We start from the raw sequence: 20,060 nt of genomic DNA, 5'->3' as shown, positions 1-20,060 counted from the left end.
TCCCAGTCCCAGTGCATGTGGGAATGTGTTCCTATCTCCCCTCCTCTCACTTGGAAAATGAAGAAAAAAACATTATTCCATTTCTTTAAGTATCACCTAAACTGATGATAAAAGGAGTACTAGATTATACTATGGAATTAGATTATACAGAATCTTTTAAAAGGCATTTGGTATTTGCCTGACCAGTGGTGGCACAGTGGATAGAATGATGACCTGAAATGCTGAGGTCGCAGATTTGAAACCCCGAGGTCGCTGTTTGAGTACAGGCTCATCCAGTGTGAGATGAAATCATGGACATGATCCCAAGGTTCCTAGCTTGAGCAAGGGATCACTGGTTTGGCTAGAGCCCCTCAGCCAAGGCACATATGAGAAGCAATCAATGAACAACTAAGGTGTCACAATTACGAGTTGATGCTTCTCATCTCTTTCCTTTCCTGTCTCCCCCCACTCCTCAAAGAATAACAAGACTATATATCAGAATGACTGCTTCTGTTCTGAACAAGCATTTTTACTAAGACAGGTTTTTCTTTAATTCACTGAGGCAGCAGCCTGTTTTCAGGCAGATAAAATATTGCTACAAAAATCTGTCTTCAATTCTATTATACTAGTAAATCGACTCTAAATATATAAATAGATGCTGATTTAATTTTCCTATCCCAAAGAAGGTAGATGTAATCTGTTCACACTGAAGTTAAAAATCATTCCCTTAGTTTTAATTATCATCTATATAGCAAGGATGGTTAAATTTATGTCTTTAGATCACATCTCTCTTATCTCCAGTATTAACTACTGGATGACTGAACTTGGACATAAAAATAAAGGTGCTCAAGTTCAACTTGTGCCAAATCGTATTAACTATATCTCTATTCTCCCTTTCTAAACAACAAAACCCCTAAACATTGCTTATCATATGATACTCTTATTTTGTTTTAATTTCTTTGGGAAGTCTACAATTCAGCAAGCTTCTCTTCACCCACCCAAACCAAGTTTCCATTTATCTACCCTAACTCAGAGAACATATTAGACAAAATTCAGCAAAACTAGTAATAAGAAATAGTCTTTTATTCACTTTTGTTACCTTAGTTACTGGTACATAGTAGTCACATAATAAATATTTACTGAATGAACAAAGAACTATGGGCTTCAGATAAGGAAAAAGCTCCCAGAATTTATGCATAACTCAGAAAATGCTAATTCCAGAATTCTGGAATGGAACCTAACTGTGTCAACCTGTAATAAATATTAATTCATTAACATATAATATATATAAAGATAAAATTTTTTATTATGATAGAACCACAGCTTAGTAGTTGATCAAAAGACATTTGACTTGGGCTTGAAGTTAAATTATATTATTCTGCATTCATATAAGTAAAGTAGCAATTGATCCAAAATGTGCTTTTTCTTCAATTAGTTTACTCAGAGAATTTCTGTACAGATTTTTAAAGCACCACTTAAGCATATATATTTTTATAAAATGATATTGTTCAGAAATGAATATTTATTTTATTTCAAAAGATCAAGTTTTTGCAGTCTTAAAAATGATGCCTTCAACAAATGTTTGATGATGTGGGAAAATGTTCATATTGTAATATTCACTGAGAACGGCCTAAAATAAAGTCTTGTTTGTAATCAGACAAGATCGGTGAATGCTGTGAAAAGTATATATAAGACAAGATAATATATGGTATTTGAAAAAATATGATACGTATGTAACATCTTATTCCTGCATTTATATATATTTTAAGAAGGATGATATCAAGTTTTCTTAGATGCAATTTTTAGAATAGGAAACAGAATTTACTCAAATAACTTGATAATGTGAATTTTAAAATTCCAAATACCTTAACTTCTTCACATAGTTCTGTAAGCCGAGCTTCTACATCCATGTCCTCTGAAAGAATTAGAGAATAATTAAAGGGAGTATTTCAGTGTTAGATCTGAAAACTATTTTTGAAATTATATAAATTAAATTACCTTTTAAAAACCAGGAGGTTAAGAAATATTTGGATGATATCTAACAAATTAAATTTCAATATAATGTATTTTCATAAACACATTAATCATGTAGGTTGTGATAATTCTATGCTATTAAATAGTGTGTTTCAGTTCTCATAAAAGACTAAAATAGTCAAGGAAATATTGACTATATACCTAAAGTAACCTGCACAATTGCATCACAGAAAAGAAAAACAATATAACTTTTATTGAATTTCACATATTGTAAATTCCACTAAAGCATAGTATTTTGTCTTATATGTGTACATGCCTTGCTTTCTATAAAAACTATTACTAAAAAATTCAAGTCCAATTAATTTTTATAAACAAAATGTATCTAAAACACACCTGGAAGTATAGACTAGTGAAAATGACAAAATACTTTTCAATAAAAAGTTTAAGTTTCTAATTTAGTTTAATATTCAGTATTCTGTAAATCCAGAAGGGAGTAAAAAATTTTCATATAATCCTACTTTACAGGATTACAACCATCTATAAAGGGGACGTAGAGATTAATTTACAATTAAAATGGTAATATTTACAAGGGAATATAGAAACTAACAAAATGAAAGATTTTTTTTTTTTAGGAAAAAAATTTCCTAAGATCTGAAATACCATATTTAGATACACTTCATTTTTAATCAGAAATTAAACCAAAATGAGTTTTCCTAAAAGAACTATAATAGCATAGTTGTGATCACACAAAATTCCATGATCTTGTTGCTCAGAGTTTAATTGATCATGCTCACACATAGGCAAGAATACTTTCTGTAACATGTCTGAATTCACTCATCAGCTCAGTCTCACAAGGTAGACTGAATGTTTACTACTTGATAAAAAGATTTAAATTTGATAAAGTAAACCGTTAAAATTATGTGGTAAATATAATCAAACTAGGATTGAACAACAGATAGTCTGTTGGTAACTAAAGCCAGTAGAAGATATATACTTTGTAAGTAAAATTGTATTTAGTTAATAAAATGTACCAAGAAACATCACAAATTTGGTCAACCCACTGATAACTGAAGACATTTTCTAAGACTTCACAGATCATTTCATTGTCAGATAAATCAGAGGCTTCTACAAATTAAGTTCCCCCCCCCAAAAGAAGAAAAATAGCAGCAGATACTGTATTAATATCATAACTTTCATATGCCAACATGTTTCACATTACTCATGAACTTGTCCTGTGACAGAAGAAAATGTTAATTTTAGTAGTTACATATCCTATGAATTTTTTTAAAATAAAAACTTTTTAAAGCTTTGAGTTTTGATAGATTTTCTGATCTTTACATACAAGATCTAAATTAATAAACTGGTACACCTGCATTATGGTTAGTGATAGTTACTCTAATGTAAATAACATCTTAACGTTTAAAAGCAAAACTTGACATCAAAATTTTTGCGTTCAAATGATTTCAAAATCATTTATGAGTGTTACTTGAGTTTAACATTCTATTTTAATTAATTTGTTCTTCTTAACAAGACATATATCAATACAATTTTATAGAAATGTATAAATTTATTTATTTTGGCCCCTAGAACATACCCTTCCATATTTTTCAAATATACATACGTATACGTATGTATGAGTTTTAGAACATAAACAGCATTCTGTTAAATTATATAGAATGCTCACATGTAAATCAATAGGCTGACAATACAATAGTTCAAATGAGAAATATATACATATATATGTTATTCGAGTATATTTTTTTAATTTTTATTAAATTTATTGGGGGAGAAGTATATTTTTATTGCTTAAAAGAACACTAACATGACATAAGTGATCACCAGCAAATGCTTTAATTTTAGTTGTTTTATATGAAAATTATATTCCAAAATAATGATTTAATAAGTCTTCAACGTTTTTTCTTTCTGGTAAGAAAATCAAATTCTCTCTTAAGCCTTAGTGAAAACTGACCCAACGTAAATATTTCTGGGCTACTTTTCATCAGGGAAATGTTAAGGATTCAGGCTCCTAATTTCCTTTTGTTCATACTCCTAAAAAGTAAGAAACACTGTGACCTTTTTATTTCTATAGCCTTTCATAATCTTTTAAAAATGTCACTGTGATTGTCTATTCAACACAAAATAAAAACTTTGGATATACTTATAAAGAGATAGTAAATTAAGTTCTATTGCTATTCAAGAACAAAAGTCTAACATATATGGGGAAATATATCAATAAATTATGAGATTAAAATAATTCCTTTAAAATATATAATATATCTGGATAGTGGTGATCCAATACTACTTTGCTTTTCAAATTTAAAATAAAAAATGCAAATTGATGCTAAAAAACAAAACCAGATACTAAAGATGTTCTCTTCTTTATTTCTGAAATGCATAAAATCAGCTTCAGTTTTTAAACCACATTTCATTATCATTAGTCCTACCCAAAGATAAACAGACTTTGAACAAATTTGAGGCAGTATCATAAACTCCACAAATTCTGGCAATAAAGATGGTTTCCAAAAATTGCTATTTGTGGGAACTCAAAACAGAAGATGAAAAGAGCCAAAGAAATCTGTGCATTTACCATTCCAAGTTTGAAATAAAAACTTTAATATTACAAATTAAGAAATTAAACAAAGCTTATCTACAAAACCAAATTCTAAAAGTTCTTATATAAGGGTGGCAGAAACATATTAATAAATATATATTTATAAAATTTGACACTAACTGAAAGCAAAATTTCAAACTAATTAAAAGGGATTATTTACTTAACCTATTTGTAAACATACCTAGACAGGTGTCTTTCTGGGTTCGTGGTTGTTTTCTTCTGAGAAGGCGCTCATAAAGGACCTGCATGTTGGCCTTGGCTAGTTGTAAGGATTGCACACAGCACTAGTTACTATACTCCTTTTACAACAAAATTTACTAGAATTTTCCAAGTTGTTATTAACAGACTTAGCACTGATCTGATAGTACAGTTTGATTAGAACACTAAAGCAGAATGTGAGTTAATTAGTTTATTAGAATTACAAATGATGTACATTCAAATTTGTTGATTTGTTCTCTATTTAAATCTATGCACCACTCAACATTTCATAATCTGTATTTTTATGTTTTAATTTCTTAGACTCAGAATTTTAGAATTGGCAGGGATCTCAGAGATCAGCTAGGTCAAACTCTTGCTTTTTTACAAGTATAGATAACAGGGCCCAGAAAGGTTACATTTGCCAAAGTCTAGATTCCAGAACTTGTGACTCCCTTTTTTCAGTAAGGGCTCTTTGCACCAAACCAATATTTAACTATATGTTTTTAAAAATGTACATCATTCATCTAGGAGAAAATAAACAGGAAAAAGCAGAAAGGAATTCAAGACATATTTTAAGACAGTGTAGAGTTTAGATACATTATTCAAAGCATGGTAGAGTTTAAGATTTTGTATATACTTATTTGAAAACTCAAGAAATAAAATTACAACCTTTAATGAATAAATACTTTTAAGTCCACTTATTAAAACTGGTGGATATGATATTTAGTCAACAGTGTTTTATGGAAGTATTATCTAGTGCCTATCATTTAATTTTGCTAGAATAAAAATATTAGTTTTATTTTTAATATTTAATAGTATTTTGAGAGGTTCTCCTAGAAAATGCGGTCAAGAATAAACTCACTATAAATAGAAAAAAAATCTAAACAGTAATGACAAGTTTAAGAATAACAAAATTATTTCCAACAAATATTTATTAAAGATGAGTTCTGACTTTGAAAACCCCTAGGAAACTGCTCTAAGCTGTGTGCTGATGTCTATATACTCTTCAAGTAACAATAAAAATTGTTCTGTTGTTTTAGTCATTCACTCATTCAACAAATATTTTTTGAGTAAATACTATGAATAAGGAGGTACTAATAATTTTATTCTACCACTATTATTTACTTATTAAAATTAAAGTCTAGGTTTGCTTTAGAATTTTATTTTCTGACAAAATATATTAAAGCAAATAATCTGAAATAAAGTTGACATTCTTTAGTAAATGAAATTCTGAAATTAAATATAAGGGCTCTCTTAATTATGAAAATTTTTTATATTACATGTAAAAGCCCAAAGTAGTATATATGACAAAAAAAGCGATCCTGCCTGATCTGTGGTAGTACAGTGGGTAAAGCGTTTACTTGGAACTCTGAGGTTGACGGTTCGATAACCCGGGCTGCCTGGTCAAGGCACATATGAAAGTTTATGCTTCCTGCTCCTCCCTGCTTCTCTCTCTCTCTTTCTCCTCTCTCTAAAAATGAATAAAATCTAAAATAAAAAACAACCTGAGAGAAAATTAAAAGCCTTATATATAAATGATCATACTGAAGTTAGATTAGTAAAGTAGCAATAAATTACTAATACTGTCTAAGCTATTGGAAATAAATCTTTGCCTCTGAAAATATATGCTTTTTTTCCCCAGAGATAGAGAGTCAGAGAGAGGGATAGACAGGGACAGACAGACAGGAACGGAGAGATGAGAAGCATCAACATTAGTTTTTCGTTAAGTGTTGCAACACCTTAATTGTTTATTGATTGCTTTCTCATATGTGCCTTGACCGCGGGCCTTCAGCACACCGAGTAACCCCTTGCTCGAGCCAGTGACCTTGGGCTCAAGCTGGAGAGCTTTTGCTCAAACCAGATGAGCCCTCGCTCAAGCTGGCAACCTTGGGGTCTCGAACCTGGGTCTTGAACCTGGGTCTTCCGCATCCCAGTCCGACGCACTATCCACTGTGCCACCACCAGGTCAGGCATACATGCTTGTTTTCTTTAAACATTAGTTCCTTTTATAAAGAAATATTTTTAAGGTAACGTGGTTAATTTGTTTTTTCATTTGCAAATATAAACCTATTTGAGAATTAAATGCTGATAGACATCTTCCTTATACAGGCATACACAGGCCAATCTCCTATGTGACTCTCTACAATTCAAACCACAAGAAGCCCCATCTTGCAGGTGATTTTCTCTCATTCATCCCCATGCCGAACCGATTATTTATTAATGGAAAGGGAGAAGTCAAAGCTCTTTAACGACAGAGACCCTATTCTTTCTTCAGCACCTAGCTCAGGAACTATACCACTAAGTCTTACTCCTAGGGCTGCCTTATACCCTCTGTATTTGGATGTCCTCATCTTCCAAGACTCATGTAACCTATTGTTCCCTTGAATCTCTCTACCTTTCAAGAGAATCCACTTTGCATATATGGTCTCAATGCTAGAGACAGAAATGGCTTCAAACATGCACTCTTAAGCACTACAGCTAGTGCGTCCATGAATTACACTACAGCATTCAAAGCTGATAGACATCTTCAACATCAAAACTATTAACAAATTTTCTTGTAGAAATATCATTACACATGGCTTCTAAGTTTCACACTACTATTTTTTATAACACTAGTTTTCAGGTATGTGATCCGGTCCTTTATTAACTGTGGTTCAATAATTTTATGGTCTGGTCATTAAATCTGAATTAACCAAAATTTATTATGAAATTCTCCTAAGAAAATGTGTTTAAGTTCCAAAGAACCAAATTAAAAAAATATGAGCATATTTTCTCATTAATTGAGGATAAATGACAGCCTTTATTTAGTCTATTCTACAAACAATTCTTTTATTTATAAAAGAATATTTTTAAAAGTTCATATTTTAGGCAGCAGTCTCCTACAGGACTTTCCTTAGGAAATAGAAGTATTCTAACTACATAAAATAATAGCAAGAAAAAAAGATTTCAGGCCCTGGCTGGTGGTTCAGTGGATAGAATGTCAGCCTCGCATATGGACATCCTGGATTCGATTCCTGGTCAGGGCACACAGGAGAAGTGATCATCTGTTTACTTCTCTCCCCTGTTCTCCCTCTTCCTCACCTGCAACCAGTTGCTCAATTGATTCGAGCAGGGCCCCAGGCACTGAGGATAGCTTGGATGGGCAGAGCAAGTCAGCCTCAGGTACTAAAAAGAGCTTGGTACTTGAGCATCGGCCCCAGGTGGGGGTGCCAGGTGGATCCGGGCTAGGGTGCATGTGGGAGTCTATCTCACTAACTCCCTTCCACTCAAAAAAAAAAAGATTTCAGAGGATAGTAATCAAAAGGTTTCCATACTTCAGTTTTTGTCTTTAGGAAGAACACATGAGCAAAAAAGAACGAACACACTTTCCTATTGGTTGTGTATCTGTGTATATATTGGGATTTTGCACCAAATATTCTAAACAGTCAATTTATATCTGTTTCTAGTTAATTCAAAAAAATGTGCTGAACTAACAGAATTAACCAAACCCTCGGCAGTAGTTTCTGATAGGCAACGGTACAATAGCCAGCATTTTCTCACAGGTGAATATAAGTAATATACAAATTATTAGACTTTCTTACAATTCTTTTGTATGCCAAAATAGGCAATTATAAAAATAGGCTAATCATTTTCAATAACAATGACTATATCTGAGTGTATCAATGTTAAAAGACAGATTATTGAGGATAAAAGAAATGAAAAGAATCACTGAACAATTTAAAATTTAAAAATTCCAATTTAGTCAAATATATAATAAAAATAATTTATTCTGAAGAGATAATTAAAATGTGCTTTTTATGGTGAAACTATTAACTGATATTTTAAAATAAAAGTTTATTAAAAATTATTAAGTCTAAATAAAAACTTCTTTGCTAAATATTTTGTCTTTTGTGTAATTACATACGTAAAATAATTTTACAAACAACAAATGACATGTAAAATTAAGGCAATATGATTTTTATCATCTACTATAACATATGCAGCTATTAGCACTGGATTAAAACTCAAGTTTAATTTTTATAATGATTTAAATAATTTTCAAAACGTTAAGAATGAATGTTTTTATTCTCTGAAATGAAATGAAAGAAATAAGATCTGAGATCACTAAAACCAAACATATATAAAAATGTCCAGGCCTTGGCTGGTTGGCTCAGTGGTAGAGTATTGACCCAGCATATGGCTATCCCAGGCTTGATTCCCAGTCAGGGCACACAGGAGAAGTGACTATCTGCTTCTCTCCCCTCCCCAGGAGCTGAGGATGGCTCCGAGGAGCCTCTGCCTCAGGTGCTAAAAATAGCTTGGTCCCATGGCCCCAGATGGGCAGAGCATCAGCCTAGACGAGGGTTGCTGGGTGGATCCCGGTTGGGGTATATGTAGGAGTATGTCTCTCTGTCTCTCCTCCTCTCACTTGGAAAAGAGGGGGGAAAAAAAACATCCCAAGTACCTACACTCTTCTTAGATTGTTAAATATTTGGAAGAACAGCCCTGGCCGGTTGGGTCAGTGATAGAGCGTTCGCCCAGCATGTGGATGTCCCAGGTTCAATTCCTGATCAGGGCACACAGGAGAGGGGAACTTTTGCTTCTCCACTCCTCCCTCTTCTCTCTTTCTCCCCTCGCCCCCACAGCAATGACTCCATTAGCTTGAGCGAGTTGGCCTTGGGTGCTGAGGATAGCTCTGTGGCTTCTATCTCAGGCACCTAAAGAAAAAAGGCTCTGGTTGCAATGAAGCAGTGGCCCCAGATGGGTAGAGTGCATCGCCTGCTAGAGGGCTTGCCAGGTGGATCCTGATCAAGACACATGAGGGAGTCTGTCTCTGCCTCCCTCCTCTTACCACACACACACACACACACAAATTTAGAAAAACGTATTTAAATTGATGGAATTTTCCCATGATTCTATAATTACATTTGCTTTCTAGTATGCTTTCTGGTTATATTTAAATAGTATATGGACATAAGCTTTTATCAAGACTCATTTCAAACTTAGCACTACAAAGTTAGTTCTCAATATTCTTCAATATCATGATAAAAATTTTAATTGAAGAAAGCAATTACCAAGGAATTAAAAAGATGGAAGTGAGAGAGAAAAGTGAAGCACATAAACATTATAGTTTTAGTACAGAAACACTATGCCAAAGCTGGTAACTAGCCATGAGAATGAAGAGAATTAATTGAACGACAGAATAGGTCTGGCTACTTGAACATACCTAGTTCTAGTTTCTGACAAGAGGGAATCTCTTCTGTTACCGTAATGAAGTAGCTGTGCAATCCCTTGAAGGCCAGCAGCAAAGTGGCACAAAGTGTATAATGAAAATGATAGGCATGGTGTAGGAAGGAGTCTGCAATAATGAAGCTGCAACCCTAAACAAAGAATATGTTTGGGATACAGAATGTTAGTAACCCAAAATCTAAAAATCAAACACTTGAAACTTAGGGAAATAAAATATAACCTTAAATATTTACTAGTTACAGTTATTCTAAAACATAAGAATTCAATAATATTTTAGGAAGTTGTTCTTGTTAATACATGTAATTTAAACATATGAAATGCAACTTTAACATTCAGTTACAGTGGATTTTTAAAAAAAACTGATTACAATTTTTAAAAATCTGAGGTTCAAATTACATTTGGACTGGGGGACAGGCACTCTGCTTTCATAGTATAATTCACTTCTCATTTTACAGGAGCACTGGCTAGCTATACTTGTACTACTGCAAGTTGGGTCTCAACTCTGGCCTGTAAATTGTTCTTTACAGGTGCTCACAGAATGATTCTACCAGTTCTATCAAGAAGTGAGATGTGCCAGTGACAAGTTTAAAAAGGCACTGTCCATTAATCTCTATCCATTAAATTTGGTAAAACCTTGAAGTATCCAATTAGGTTTTCAAAATAAACAACTGAAACCAATCAATTTGTTAAGATCGTATTTAATTAGGTTTATAAATTGTTGAACTCAAAACATTAATAAAAGAAATGTCACATTTACAGATAAAACATTAAAGAAACATTTCATTTGAAATAAGAGGGAAGAAAGTATTTAAAAACATAGGAGCTCTTACATCTGGTGATAACTGTTTTGTGTAGTTAATACCAAAGACCACACTTTCAAGAGTAGGAATCACAGAATCTCTGTTTTGTGCTGGTGCATTTCTATTTAACCAAGTAGTCTTCACAGGGCGAGGAAAGCTGGAGGAATAAGTATTACATTATTATCATCATGACAGTCTATTTGAATGTTAAGTTAAATGTCTATAAAAGAAAGCCTTATAGCAATAAAACAAAGAGCAAGGGTTTTGCAAGGTTATAACTTCTAACGTATTCCAAATAAATTTTTCCTTTAATAATCTGAATTACTATGAAAAGACACAATGAATATACATATAAAAAAAACCTAAGACTAGATGCTTGAGATTACTTCTTTATGGTTGGGCTTCAGAGATACTCAAAGGATCCTATAAAGATAAAACAGGGTGGGATGAGGAGCAGCTAAATAACAAATGAGGGTCAAGCTTTAATTCGGAAATACTGATCTGTCAGAACTGGCTAACAACTTTATAATGTTAACAAAATCAAATATGGATGCTACTTACAGAAGTAAAGAGCTCCCACATTAATACAAAAAAAGAAAAATTACTGTATTTCTTTGTTACCTCTATTTCTCAAAAAAGATTTTTTTCCTCTATGAAGATATTCTTTTTAAGTGCTTCAAGGCACCATCTCAACCACATATTATTAGAAACATTACATTCACTATATCACAAATTCTATACTTAGTATAATAAATCTATTCTGTTTGAAAGTTTAAGAAAACATACAAGGCCCTGGCCAGTTGGCTCAGTGGTATAGCGTCAGCCTGGCATGTGGATGTCCCGGGTTCGACTCCCGGTCAGGGCACACAGGAGAAGTGACTATCTGCTTCTCCACCCCTCCCCTTCTTTTTCTCTCCTCCCCTCCTGTAGTCATGGCTTGATTGGTTCAAGCGCATCAGCCAGGGCACTGAGGATGGTTCTGTGGAGCCTCTGCTTCAGGTGCTAAAAATAGCTCAGTTGTGAGCATGGCCTCAGATGGGTAGAGCACTGGCCCCAGATGTGGTTGCTGGGTAGATCCCTGTTGGGGCACATGCAGGCGTCTCTCTTTTTCTCTTTTTTTTTTTCTTCTCTCTCTCTCCCCTCCTCTCACTTGAAAAAGAAAAAAACAAATGTAAAATACTGAGATAAAGTACTAAGGTACTAACTAATTTTGACCAAAGCATTTGGACTGTTTGGCAAAAGGGAAAAGACAGGAAAGTAAATAAATTTTGCCATAAGCAGAGAGAAGCCTTCATCTGCAAAATCAAAATCCTCAGCAAAAGAAGGGAGTCGCAAGTCAATGGTAAATTCCACTTGCTATGATGTGTTTTTTCAGAACTGAGTCATAAAGGTTGTATTTAAAAGAATTCAAATATAATAGATTATATAAAAAACAAGTAAAGAAAAAAATCTTAACTTTACATAATTGGTATAATGTCCATAGTTGGGATGGTCATCAAAATTGTTTTAAAGAAAAAGATAATATTGTAAATTAAATTTGTTTTCATTTTGTTTAAAGGATAAAAAAATCCACCTAGTAAAACTGCAGGAAAAACCTGTCAAAGCATAAATAATGAGGAATGTTACCCTTAACATGACCCCTGTACCAGCACGCCACCAGCAAAAAGCTTTCCCTCACCCCTTCCTTGCTTTCCTTCTCCAAACCTCTCATTGACAGGCAAAGAAAGGCAGGGAAAAATGTTGCTTCTTTCAGGGCAAAATTCTAGCAGCAAGAGAGGGGATATCAAAGGCCCATGGCAGCTAGGTAAAGAACAGAACCTCAGATGGTGCAGGCAACTCATTTTCTTTTCCAGTCACTAACCAGAGCCAACAATCAATCCTCTTGGCTTCTGATTCTGAGCCAAAAATGTCTTCTCCTTCCAGCAAACAGTCTCTAGGAGATGAGCTGTCCCTTTCTCCTACTAGTCTGTGGCAAAAACTGCTGCATTACAAGAGGAAGCACATATTTAACTCACTAGAATTAGTGATATAAATATCACTACTCAATTTATCCAGGGCCTTAGAAAGCAACATTAAATATCTGAGCAAACCTCTATAAACTGTACATTTTTCAGAAGAGAAATTAAGCCCAGGCTATAAAGAAAAAGCAATGATCAATTTAGTTTAGAGATTCTTATTGAAATTACAAAAATAAGAGATTCAGAAAACTACAGGAATGTATTGTATAAATAAATATACTTTTAGCATTAAAACCTAACATGTAATTCATATAAAATATTACATACTACTTATTTGAAAGTTATATTTTAAAAAACTGACTTGTCAGAGAAGTTTCAGTTATCATGTTATTACATACTAATTTATTCAATCAACACCTAAAATTTTTTTAAAATACATTTATGGTAAAATAACATATAATAGGAACATTTTCTTATAGAAGTTAGAGCAACCAATAACATGCTCTCAAAGGCCTAAGAGGTAAGACAAAATGACAAAACAACTAGTTATTACTAGAGAACTAGATCTTACTAGAGAATAAGGAAGGCAAAACAAGTCACCAGGCAGACTTCTTCCTGGGCCTGTGCTCTAATAGTGATCATGGGATATCACAATGGAAAAGGTTCTCACTTAACATTCTTTAAGCCAATGTAAAGATATGCCACAGGATATGCCACTTGTGGATGATGTTAAATTGTACACTTGTGGATGATGTTAAATTGTACTGGTCTTCAATAAATTCTGAGGCTAATTCTATAAAATTACCTGCCTGGTTTTCTGATAGTTTAACATCATAACCTTTAAGTATCCTCCCTAATACCAGTTGTTGGAATCAGATTTCTGTCAGAAATTATAAAGTAGACAGTTCAAAAATCAAATCAGTTTGGAGTCTTTTGAGGTAAGTTACTGATTTTAAAAGTGCCCACGTATTGCCCATACCATAAAGATGATATTTTATTGTAACCACTAGAGCTTGTAATGCTTATATTAACCCTTTGAGTAGTACAAACGTTCATGTACATCCTCGTGCCTCCTGACCATCCAGAGTACACATTTTAAAAATGTGTAAGGCAACATTAAAAAAAGACAAATGTATGTTCTTCTTGTTTCCATAAATTGGTTATTAAACAACTATGATTTTAATAAAACTGGAACTGGAACTAATTTCATTTTTTTAAAAATAAACTCACTCCCGGGGGTCAGTGAGCATGAAAAAAACTCACTATTTGAAGGGTTAATGAAAGAAAATCCAGCCTGACCAGGCGGCGGCGCAGTGGATAGAGCGTTGAAATGTGACACAGAGGACCCAGGTTCGAAACCCCAAGGTCACAGGCTTGAGCGCAAGCTCATCCGGCTGGAGGTTGGGCTCACCAGCTTGAGCATGGGGTCGCTGGCTCAAGCGTGGGATCACAGACATGACCCCGTGGTTGCTGGCTTGAAGCCCAAGGGCTCACTTGCTCTGTTGTAGCCTCCCGGTAAAGGCACATATGAGAAAGCAATCAATGAACAGCTACGGTGCCACAATGAAGAACTGATGATTCTCATCTCTCCCCTTCCTATCTGTCTGTCCCTATCTGTCCCTCTCTCTGTCTCTGTCACAAAAAAAAAAAAAAAAAAAAAAAGAAAATCAATCCCCCCAAGGAAGTGGACAGAAAATATAATTTTCTCAATGAATTTACTATGATCAAGAATTTTAGCACTTTTAAGCTAAAATGATATTAAGTAATGTAAAATGGTTTACTTAATATCTATAAAATTGCTTAATGACTGAAAGCAAAATAGCATAGATTTAAGAAGTTAAAACTAGTCCATACAGAGAAGAAACAAACAAAAAAGCTAAGAACAAATTAGTATACTTTTCTAGAGGATGAGTAATTACAGGATAGCACTGCATAAAAACACAGATTCAGACTAACAATGTGGTATGGTTGCTTCCAGACTGCATTATTTTCTTTGCCAGTTTGTTTGAGAATGTTTGCTCCACACTTCTGTAATAAAAATGTTATCTAGTTACTATGCTCTTAAATATTGCTAATTTAATATTTTGGTATAAAATAAAAGTATCTATTAAACAACTATAATTTTAGAAATCCTTTACTATTTCAGTTACTTTTATTGAAGTATATTATTTTCCTTATAAAAATAACATTAATAAAAACCAGGGTATTAGTTAAATTTACCTTATTAGTGGCTGGTGTAGTGCAACCAAAGATGCATGGACTGTAACAGACACAACAGAAAGGTGGAAATAATCAAACATAACATTAACATGATGATGAAGGCCTCTATGGAGGTTAAAGTGCAGCTTCAATGTTCGGCTACTTATTAGTTGCAAGGCATTCAGATCATCAGCCCTATAAAAAGCAACATATTTGCAAGTAAGTACAGAATATTTTGTAAAGGCCAATACTTTGAAAAGCAGTTTAAACTATTCAAACATTCAGTCATTTAATTACTTTAAAAAAACTGACGAGAATAATTTTTAAAGCACCACATCTGTATGAGCAATATAAAATCTAACAGTAAGATCCTACCTATAGATTTCTGTCAGCCCATGATATGAATTGTGTTTTCACTAATGTCCTATAAAACGAGTCCTTTTTGATCCTTTAAAAGTTAATCTCATCTTATACTAAAATTTTTCCATAGGAATACTGTTTTTTTTGTAAGACTGCAGTATAAATAAGTAAAATCTGATTAAAATAAATCCTAAAAATGTTTAAAATTATTTTTATTAAATGGGTCCTAAAAATAAGCTAACTAATGGTAAATATTTTATTATATAATAAATATTTAGTCTGTCCTTAGATTCACACATACAAAATATTTGAAACAATTCCATAAAAATTATATTCAAAATATATATACATATATATACTTTAACCCATACATATACACACACTATAACCATCCACAGCTAATAAACTACTTACTCATTTCACCTTACTCCATGTAAAGAATTGTGACTTGGTTTAAAAAAGAATCCTTTAACCCCTTGAGTAGTATGAACATTCATGTACGTCCTCATTCAAAGGGTTAACAAAAAACTCACTACTCAAAGGGTTAAGGAATTATTTGTAATAATCAAGTATTATAGAGGACCAGTAGCTACCACATAAAAAATTCTTATTCCTTTATGATAGCAAAGAGGACATCTCAAAGAAACCTTTCAGTAATATGACTGCTTAGTCATCCAACATGTGGTATTAATTTAGATACAATTTTCAAGAAATAGTTCTGTAAGTATATTTGAAATAAAAAGTAACCTTCAAAATTTGTTAAACAGATTTCTTATTCTTGTCTTAAATAAATACAAGCACAGTCAGTTTCTAAAATCTATGACTGTAAAGAGGTGGACAAAAGTAGCTTTACAGTTGTGAATATGCAAAACACAGTTATTCTTGAATTATTATTTCTGAATTATTGTATTATTTTCTATACAAACAACTGTAAATCTACTTTTGTCCACCCCTATATGTCCAGCTGTGTGGGTGAGTTCATGGAGCCAGTCCTAAAGTTTCCTTAAGGAGAAACCGAAACAACTGCTAAGTGTAAGAGTCATCAGTTTTCATAACTCTGAGTATCAATCAAAAAAGTCCCACCTGAAGAGACATCACTTATACCACAAAAAATGTTATCCAGTAATAAAATGAAGGAATGCAGTTATAATATATTTGAATGCCTCATGGCAGTGCTATTATATCAATAAAGCAATTTCTAAACCCTAGAAATTGTTTCCTATTTCTTCAACTTGTCTGGAGCTTATGGAATTGGTGTGGGCACAACAGTAGGCCTAACCATTCTCATGAGACTCTCTCAGAAGATAGAAATCGTTAAGAAAACAAAACAAAACAAGGGGAAAGGCTGAATTCTATGAACTGATGGGGAACCAAATATTAACAGGTAACAGTCATGAATAACTACTAATTTTTAATTGCTTGATTAGCCTACTTACGAATAGTCTCCATCTGTAAAGTGTAGATCCAAGGATAACAGAAAACCCATTTCCTCAAGGGTTTCTTCAATCTGAAGAGACATTATATAATATGAGATAGTTTTTAAACATTTACAGAAAGTTAGGAATATGCTTTGAGATGTAAAAAATATTTATCTAAATATATATGAAAAGATGTTTACCTTTTTTTCATCCAACAACATTTTAACTTTGAAGATCATAACATCATTTAAAACAACCTCCTCATTTTTATATAGAATTTGAAATGTTTTACTGCAAATCAGAGAATCATGAACTGAAGCTGGAAAAGCTAATGTCAAACCTAAAACAAAAAAGATATATAATTGACAGATAAAGGGCAATATGGAATGCCAGTAAATAACATTTACTCTAAAACACTGTAAGTTTGATTATATTACACCAATGTCAATATCATTTTATATAGTTTAGAACATTTCTGAAATTTTTCTTCTATAAAAAATAAATAGATAAGTACATTATAACCATTATTAAGCTGTTGTACAACTTATCTTAATCTGAGAAGGTAATAAAGAAATCTCAAAGTAGATGTTGTAAAAGTAAAAAATTGATAAATATACCACAAAAAAAAGCAATTTAGTTTCCACACCTTGCCTAGTAAAGACTTTGGTTGGCCTTCATCCTGGTTGCTGGGAAGTCACCTCTAAACCTTAGGAATAACAAATCTGGCTGGCTGCTATCCCTTATTCCTGGAAGGTGACCTCTAAATCCTTGGAATTTCCCAGTGACAGGTGTATCTATTCAAGGTGGGCCCTGACAACTTATGTTAATGAAGTGACTGAAAGTGGGCCCCAAGACACTTTACACTAAGGAGACTCAGGAACAGCCCTGGCTTGTTGGCTCAGCAGATAAAGACCTGCATGCAGACATTCTGGGTTCGATCCTTGGTCAGGGCACACATGAGAAGCAACCATTTGCTTCTCTTCCCCTTCCCCTCCGTCTTCTCTCTTTCTTCTCTTATTTCTCTCTCTTCCCTTCTTGCAGCCAGTGGCTCAACTGGTTTGAGCGTTGGCTCCAGGTGCTGAGGATAGCTCAGCTGGTCTGAGTGTCGGCCTCAGGCTCTGAGGATAGCTCGGTTGATTCAAGCATCAGCCATAGACAGGGCTTGCTGGGTGGATCCTGGTCAGAGTGCATGTCTCTTGCACCTGTCCTCTCACTTAAAAAAAAAAAGGGACTGGACTCAGGAATGGAAGTTGGCCACACCAGTAAGAGCAACCACCTGACTAGAGAGCCGGGGCTTTGAGCCACATGATGTAAATTCAACCTCCAGGGAAGGAAAGGGGCTGGCCGGAGAGCCGTTCAGGCAATGATTTAATCAATTATACTTTGTAATAAAACACAAATAAAAACTGGATACTGAAGCTTGTGTGAGCTTCCCTGGCTGGCAATACTCTATATTTTGTCACATATCAATTTTCTGTGAAAGTAACGCATCCTGACTCCACTAGGAGAAAATAACAGAACCCTTAGAAATCTGTGATCCTCCCTGACCTTGACCTGTGCATTTCTTCTTTAGGCTGGTTCTAATTTTATTCTTTTGCTATGTAATAAAACTATAAGATAAGTAGAGTGCTTTCCTCAGTTATGTGACTTATTCTAGTGAATTATCAAGCTGGGAGAGATAACAGGGACTCTAGATTTGTAGCCACCTGGTCAGAAGTGAGGATAGTTTGTGGGCCCCTGAAGTTGCACCTGATATCTGAAGTGAGAGCAGTCTCATGGAAAACTGTGTCCTTACCTATCAAAGTTTGGTCTGCCCTCCAAATTGTTGGAAAGGTCATTCCAATAGCCCACCTGCTGTCTTATTTCTCTGTCCTACAGAAATAATATGGTGTGAGAAACAAAGAAACTAGAGATGTTTAAGTCAGGTGGGCATCTCTGTGGAGCAAAGCCCAGAGTAGGGTACCAGAGTCCAACAAGAATAGTGGGTGATCTGTTCACGGTAGGTGGTGGCCTGATGTCTGACCCAGTGCCTGGTGAGAAGGGCAGCCTGGAGTGATATGCCAGAACCTAAGCAGGGGGAGGAGGGCAATCTCGCTGGCGCAGTAACTTAGAATGAGGCACTGGGAGACCTGGCAAAATGAGGAAGCAACTGCATAGCAGGACACCTAAAGATGGGGGGTTGGAACTCAAATTAGGTATGAGAAAAACTTCCATATGGGGGAAGAGGGTGAGTGTGAGCAGTGTCAGCCTAACACACTCTGATGGAGCCTAAGTAAGATGAAGACGGTGTCAACATAGGGAAGTCACCTGACATGACTTCCCTATGTTGTGCTAAACCACAAAACCATACTCTATAAGGAAGAGGGAATAGTGACAAGGACTGGCACAAAGGATTGATTAAATAAGAAAATATATTAAGAATAATATATTGGTTCCTATTGTCTGAGAAAGAATGTATACATATGGAAAGAAGATACAAATATAGAATATAGTATGAATCCTATGGCACTGGACCAGCATTAGAAATACTGAAGTGAATTCACGGTTTTCACCATATATTTATATAAAGAAAGACAGATGTAAATTTGTATATGCATGTGTAAATACATACATGTATACATGCATTCACTAGCACTATCCACTTAACCCTTTGAGTAGTGAGCTTTTATCATGCTCACTGATCCCCAGGAGTGAGGTTTTTTTCACAAAATGAAAGTAGTTCCAGTTCCAGTTTTATTAACTTAAAATCATGTTTGTTTGATAACCAATTTATGGAAACAAGAACATACATTTGCATATTTTTTAATGTTGCCTTACACACTTTAAAATAAATCAATTATACTCGGGATGGTCAGGAGGCATGAAGACGTACATGAACGTTTGTACTACTCAAAGGGTTAATGGGCCTGGGAGCAGGACAGCACCAAATATTGATTTTAGATACTATTATCCACTGAAAGGAATCAAGACTTTTGTAGATATGGCTGATTCCAGAGCTGTGGCACAGACAGGACAAGAAAAGTCTGGGCCATCTTTTCATACCAGAAAGTAAAGGAAATGCTAAAAGAATGAGGGGACACATCAAAAACACATAAAAAAGCTAGCTTGATGCTACCACCCATAGTCGTATCTGGAATGAACTGAGGATCAAAATAAATTATGATAGCAATGAATTAACATACATTAAATACAGAAATCCAGAAGTCCATAATGATATCAGGTGTCCCCAAACTACGGCCCACGGCCGCATGCGGCCCCCTGAGGCCAATTATCTGGCCCCCCCGCCGCACTTCCGGAAGGGGCACCTCTTTCATTGGTGGTCAGTGAGAGGAGC

General features: G+C 34.3%; 1 protein-coding gene across 9 annotated transcripts in view; it reads right to left on the bottom strand.

Moving 5' to 3' along the window:
• Positions 1-20,060, bottom strand: part of FAM135A (family with sequence similarity 135 member A) — a 110,282-nt gene that overhangs the window by 43,076 nt on the left and 47,146 nt on the right. For 4 of the 9 annotated variants that reach the window (XM_066253221.1, XM_066253213.1, XM_066253247.1 and 1 more), the window contains 8 exons: positions 16,927-17,066; positions 16,745-16,815; positions 14,970-15,143; positions 12,653-12,772; positions 10,822-10,948; positions 9,969-10,122; positions 4,746-4,823; positions 1,845-1,894 (listed from right to left, as the gene is read on the bottom strand). In XM_066253221.1, the coding sequence (XP_066109318.1) occupies positions 1,845-1,894; positions 4,746-4,823; positions 9,969-10,122; positions 10,822-10,948; positions 12,653-12,772; positions 14,970-15,143; positions 16,745-16,815; positions 16,927-17,066 (914 nt within the window). The remainder of the gene's footprint in view (positions 1-1,844; positions 1,895-4,745; positions 4,824-9,968; positions 10,123-10,821; positions 10,949-12,652; positions 12,773-14,969; positions 15,144-16,744; positions 16,816-16,926; positions 17,067-20,060) is intronic. The other 5 variants (XM_066253235.1, XM_066253252.1, XM_066253242.1 and 2 more) reach the window with 3 other exon arrangements.

This window comes from Saccopteryx bilineata, chromosome 1 (assembly GCF_036850765.1).
Source record: "Saccopteryx bilineata isolate mSacBil1 chromosome 1, mSacBil1_pri_phased_curated, whole genome shotgun sequence".
NCBI lineage: Eukaryota > Metazoa > Chordata > Mammalia > Chiroptera > Emballonuridae > Saccopteryx > Saccopteryx bilineata.
Note: the sequence above shows the minus strand (reverse complement) of the source record. Positions and strands in the feature narration are given on the sequence as shown.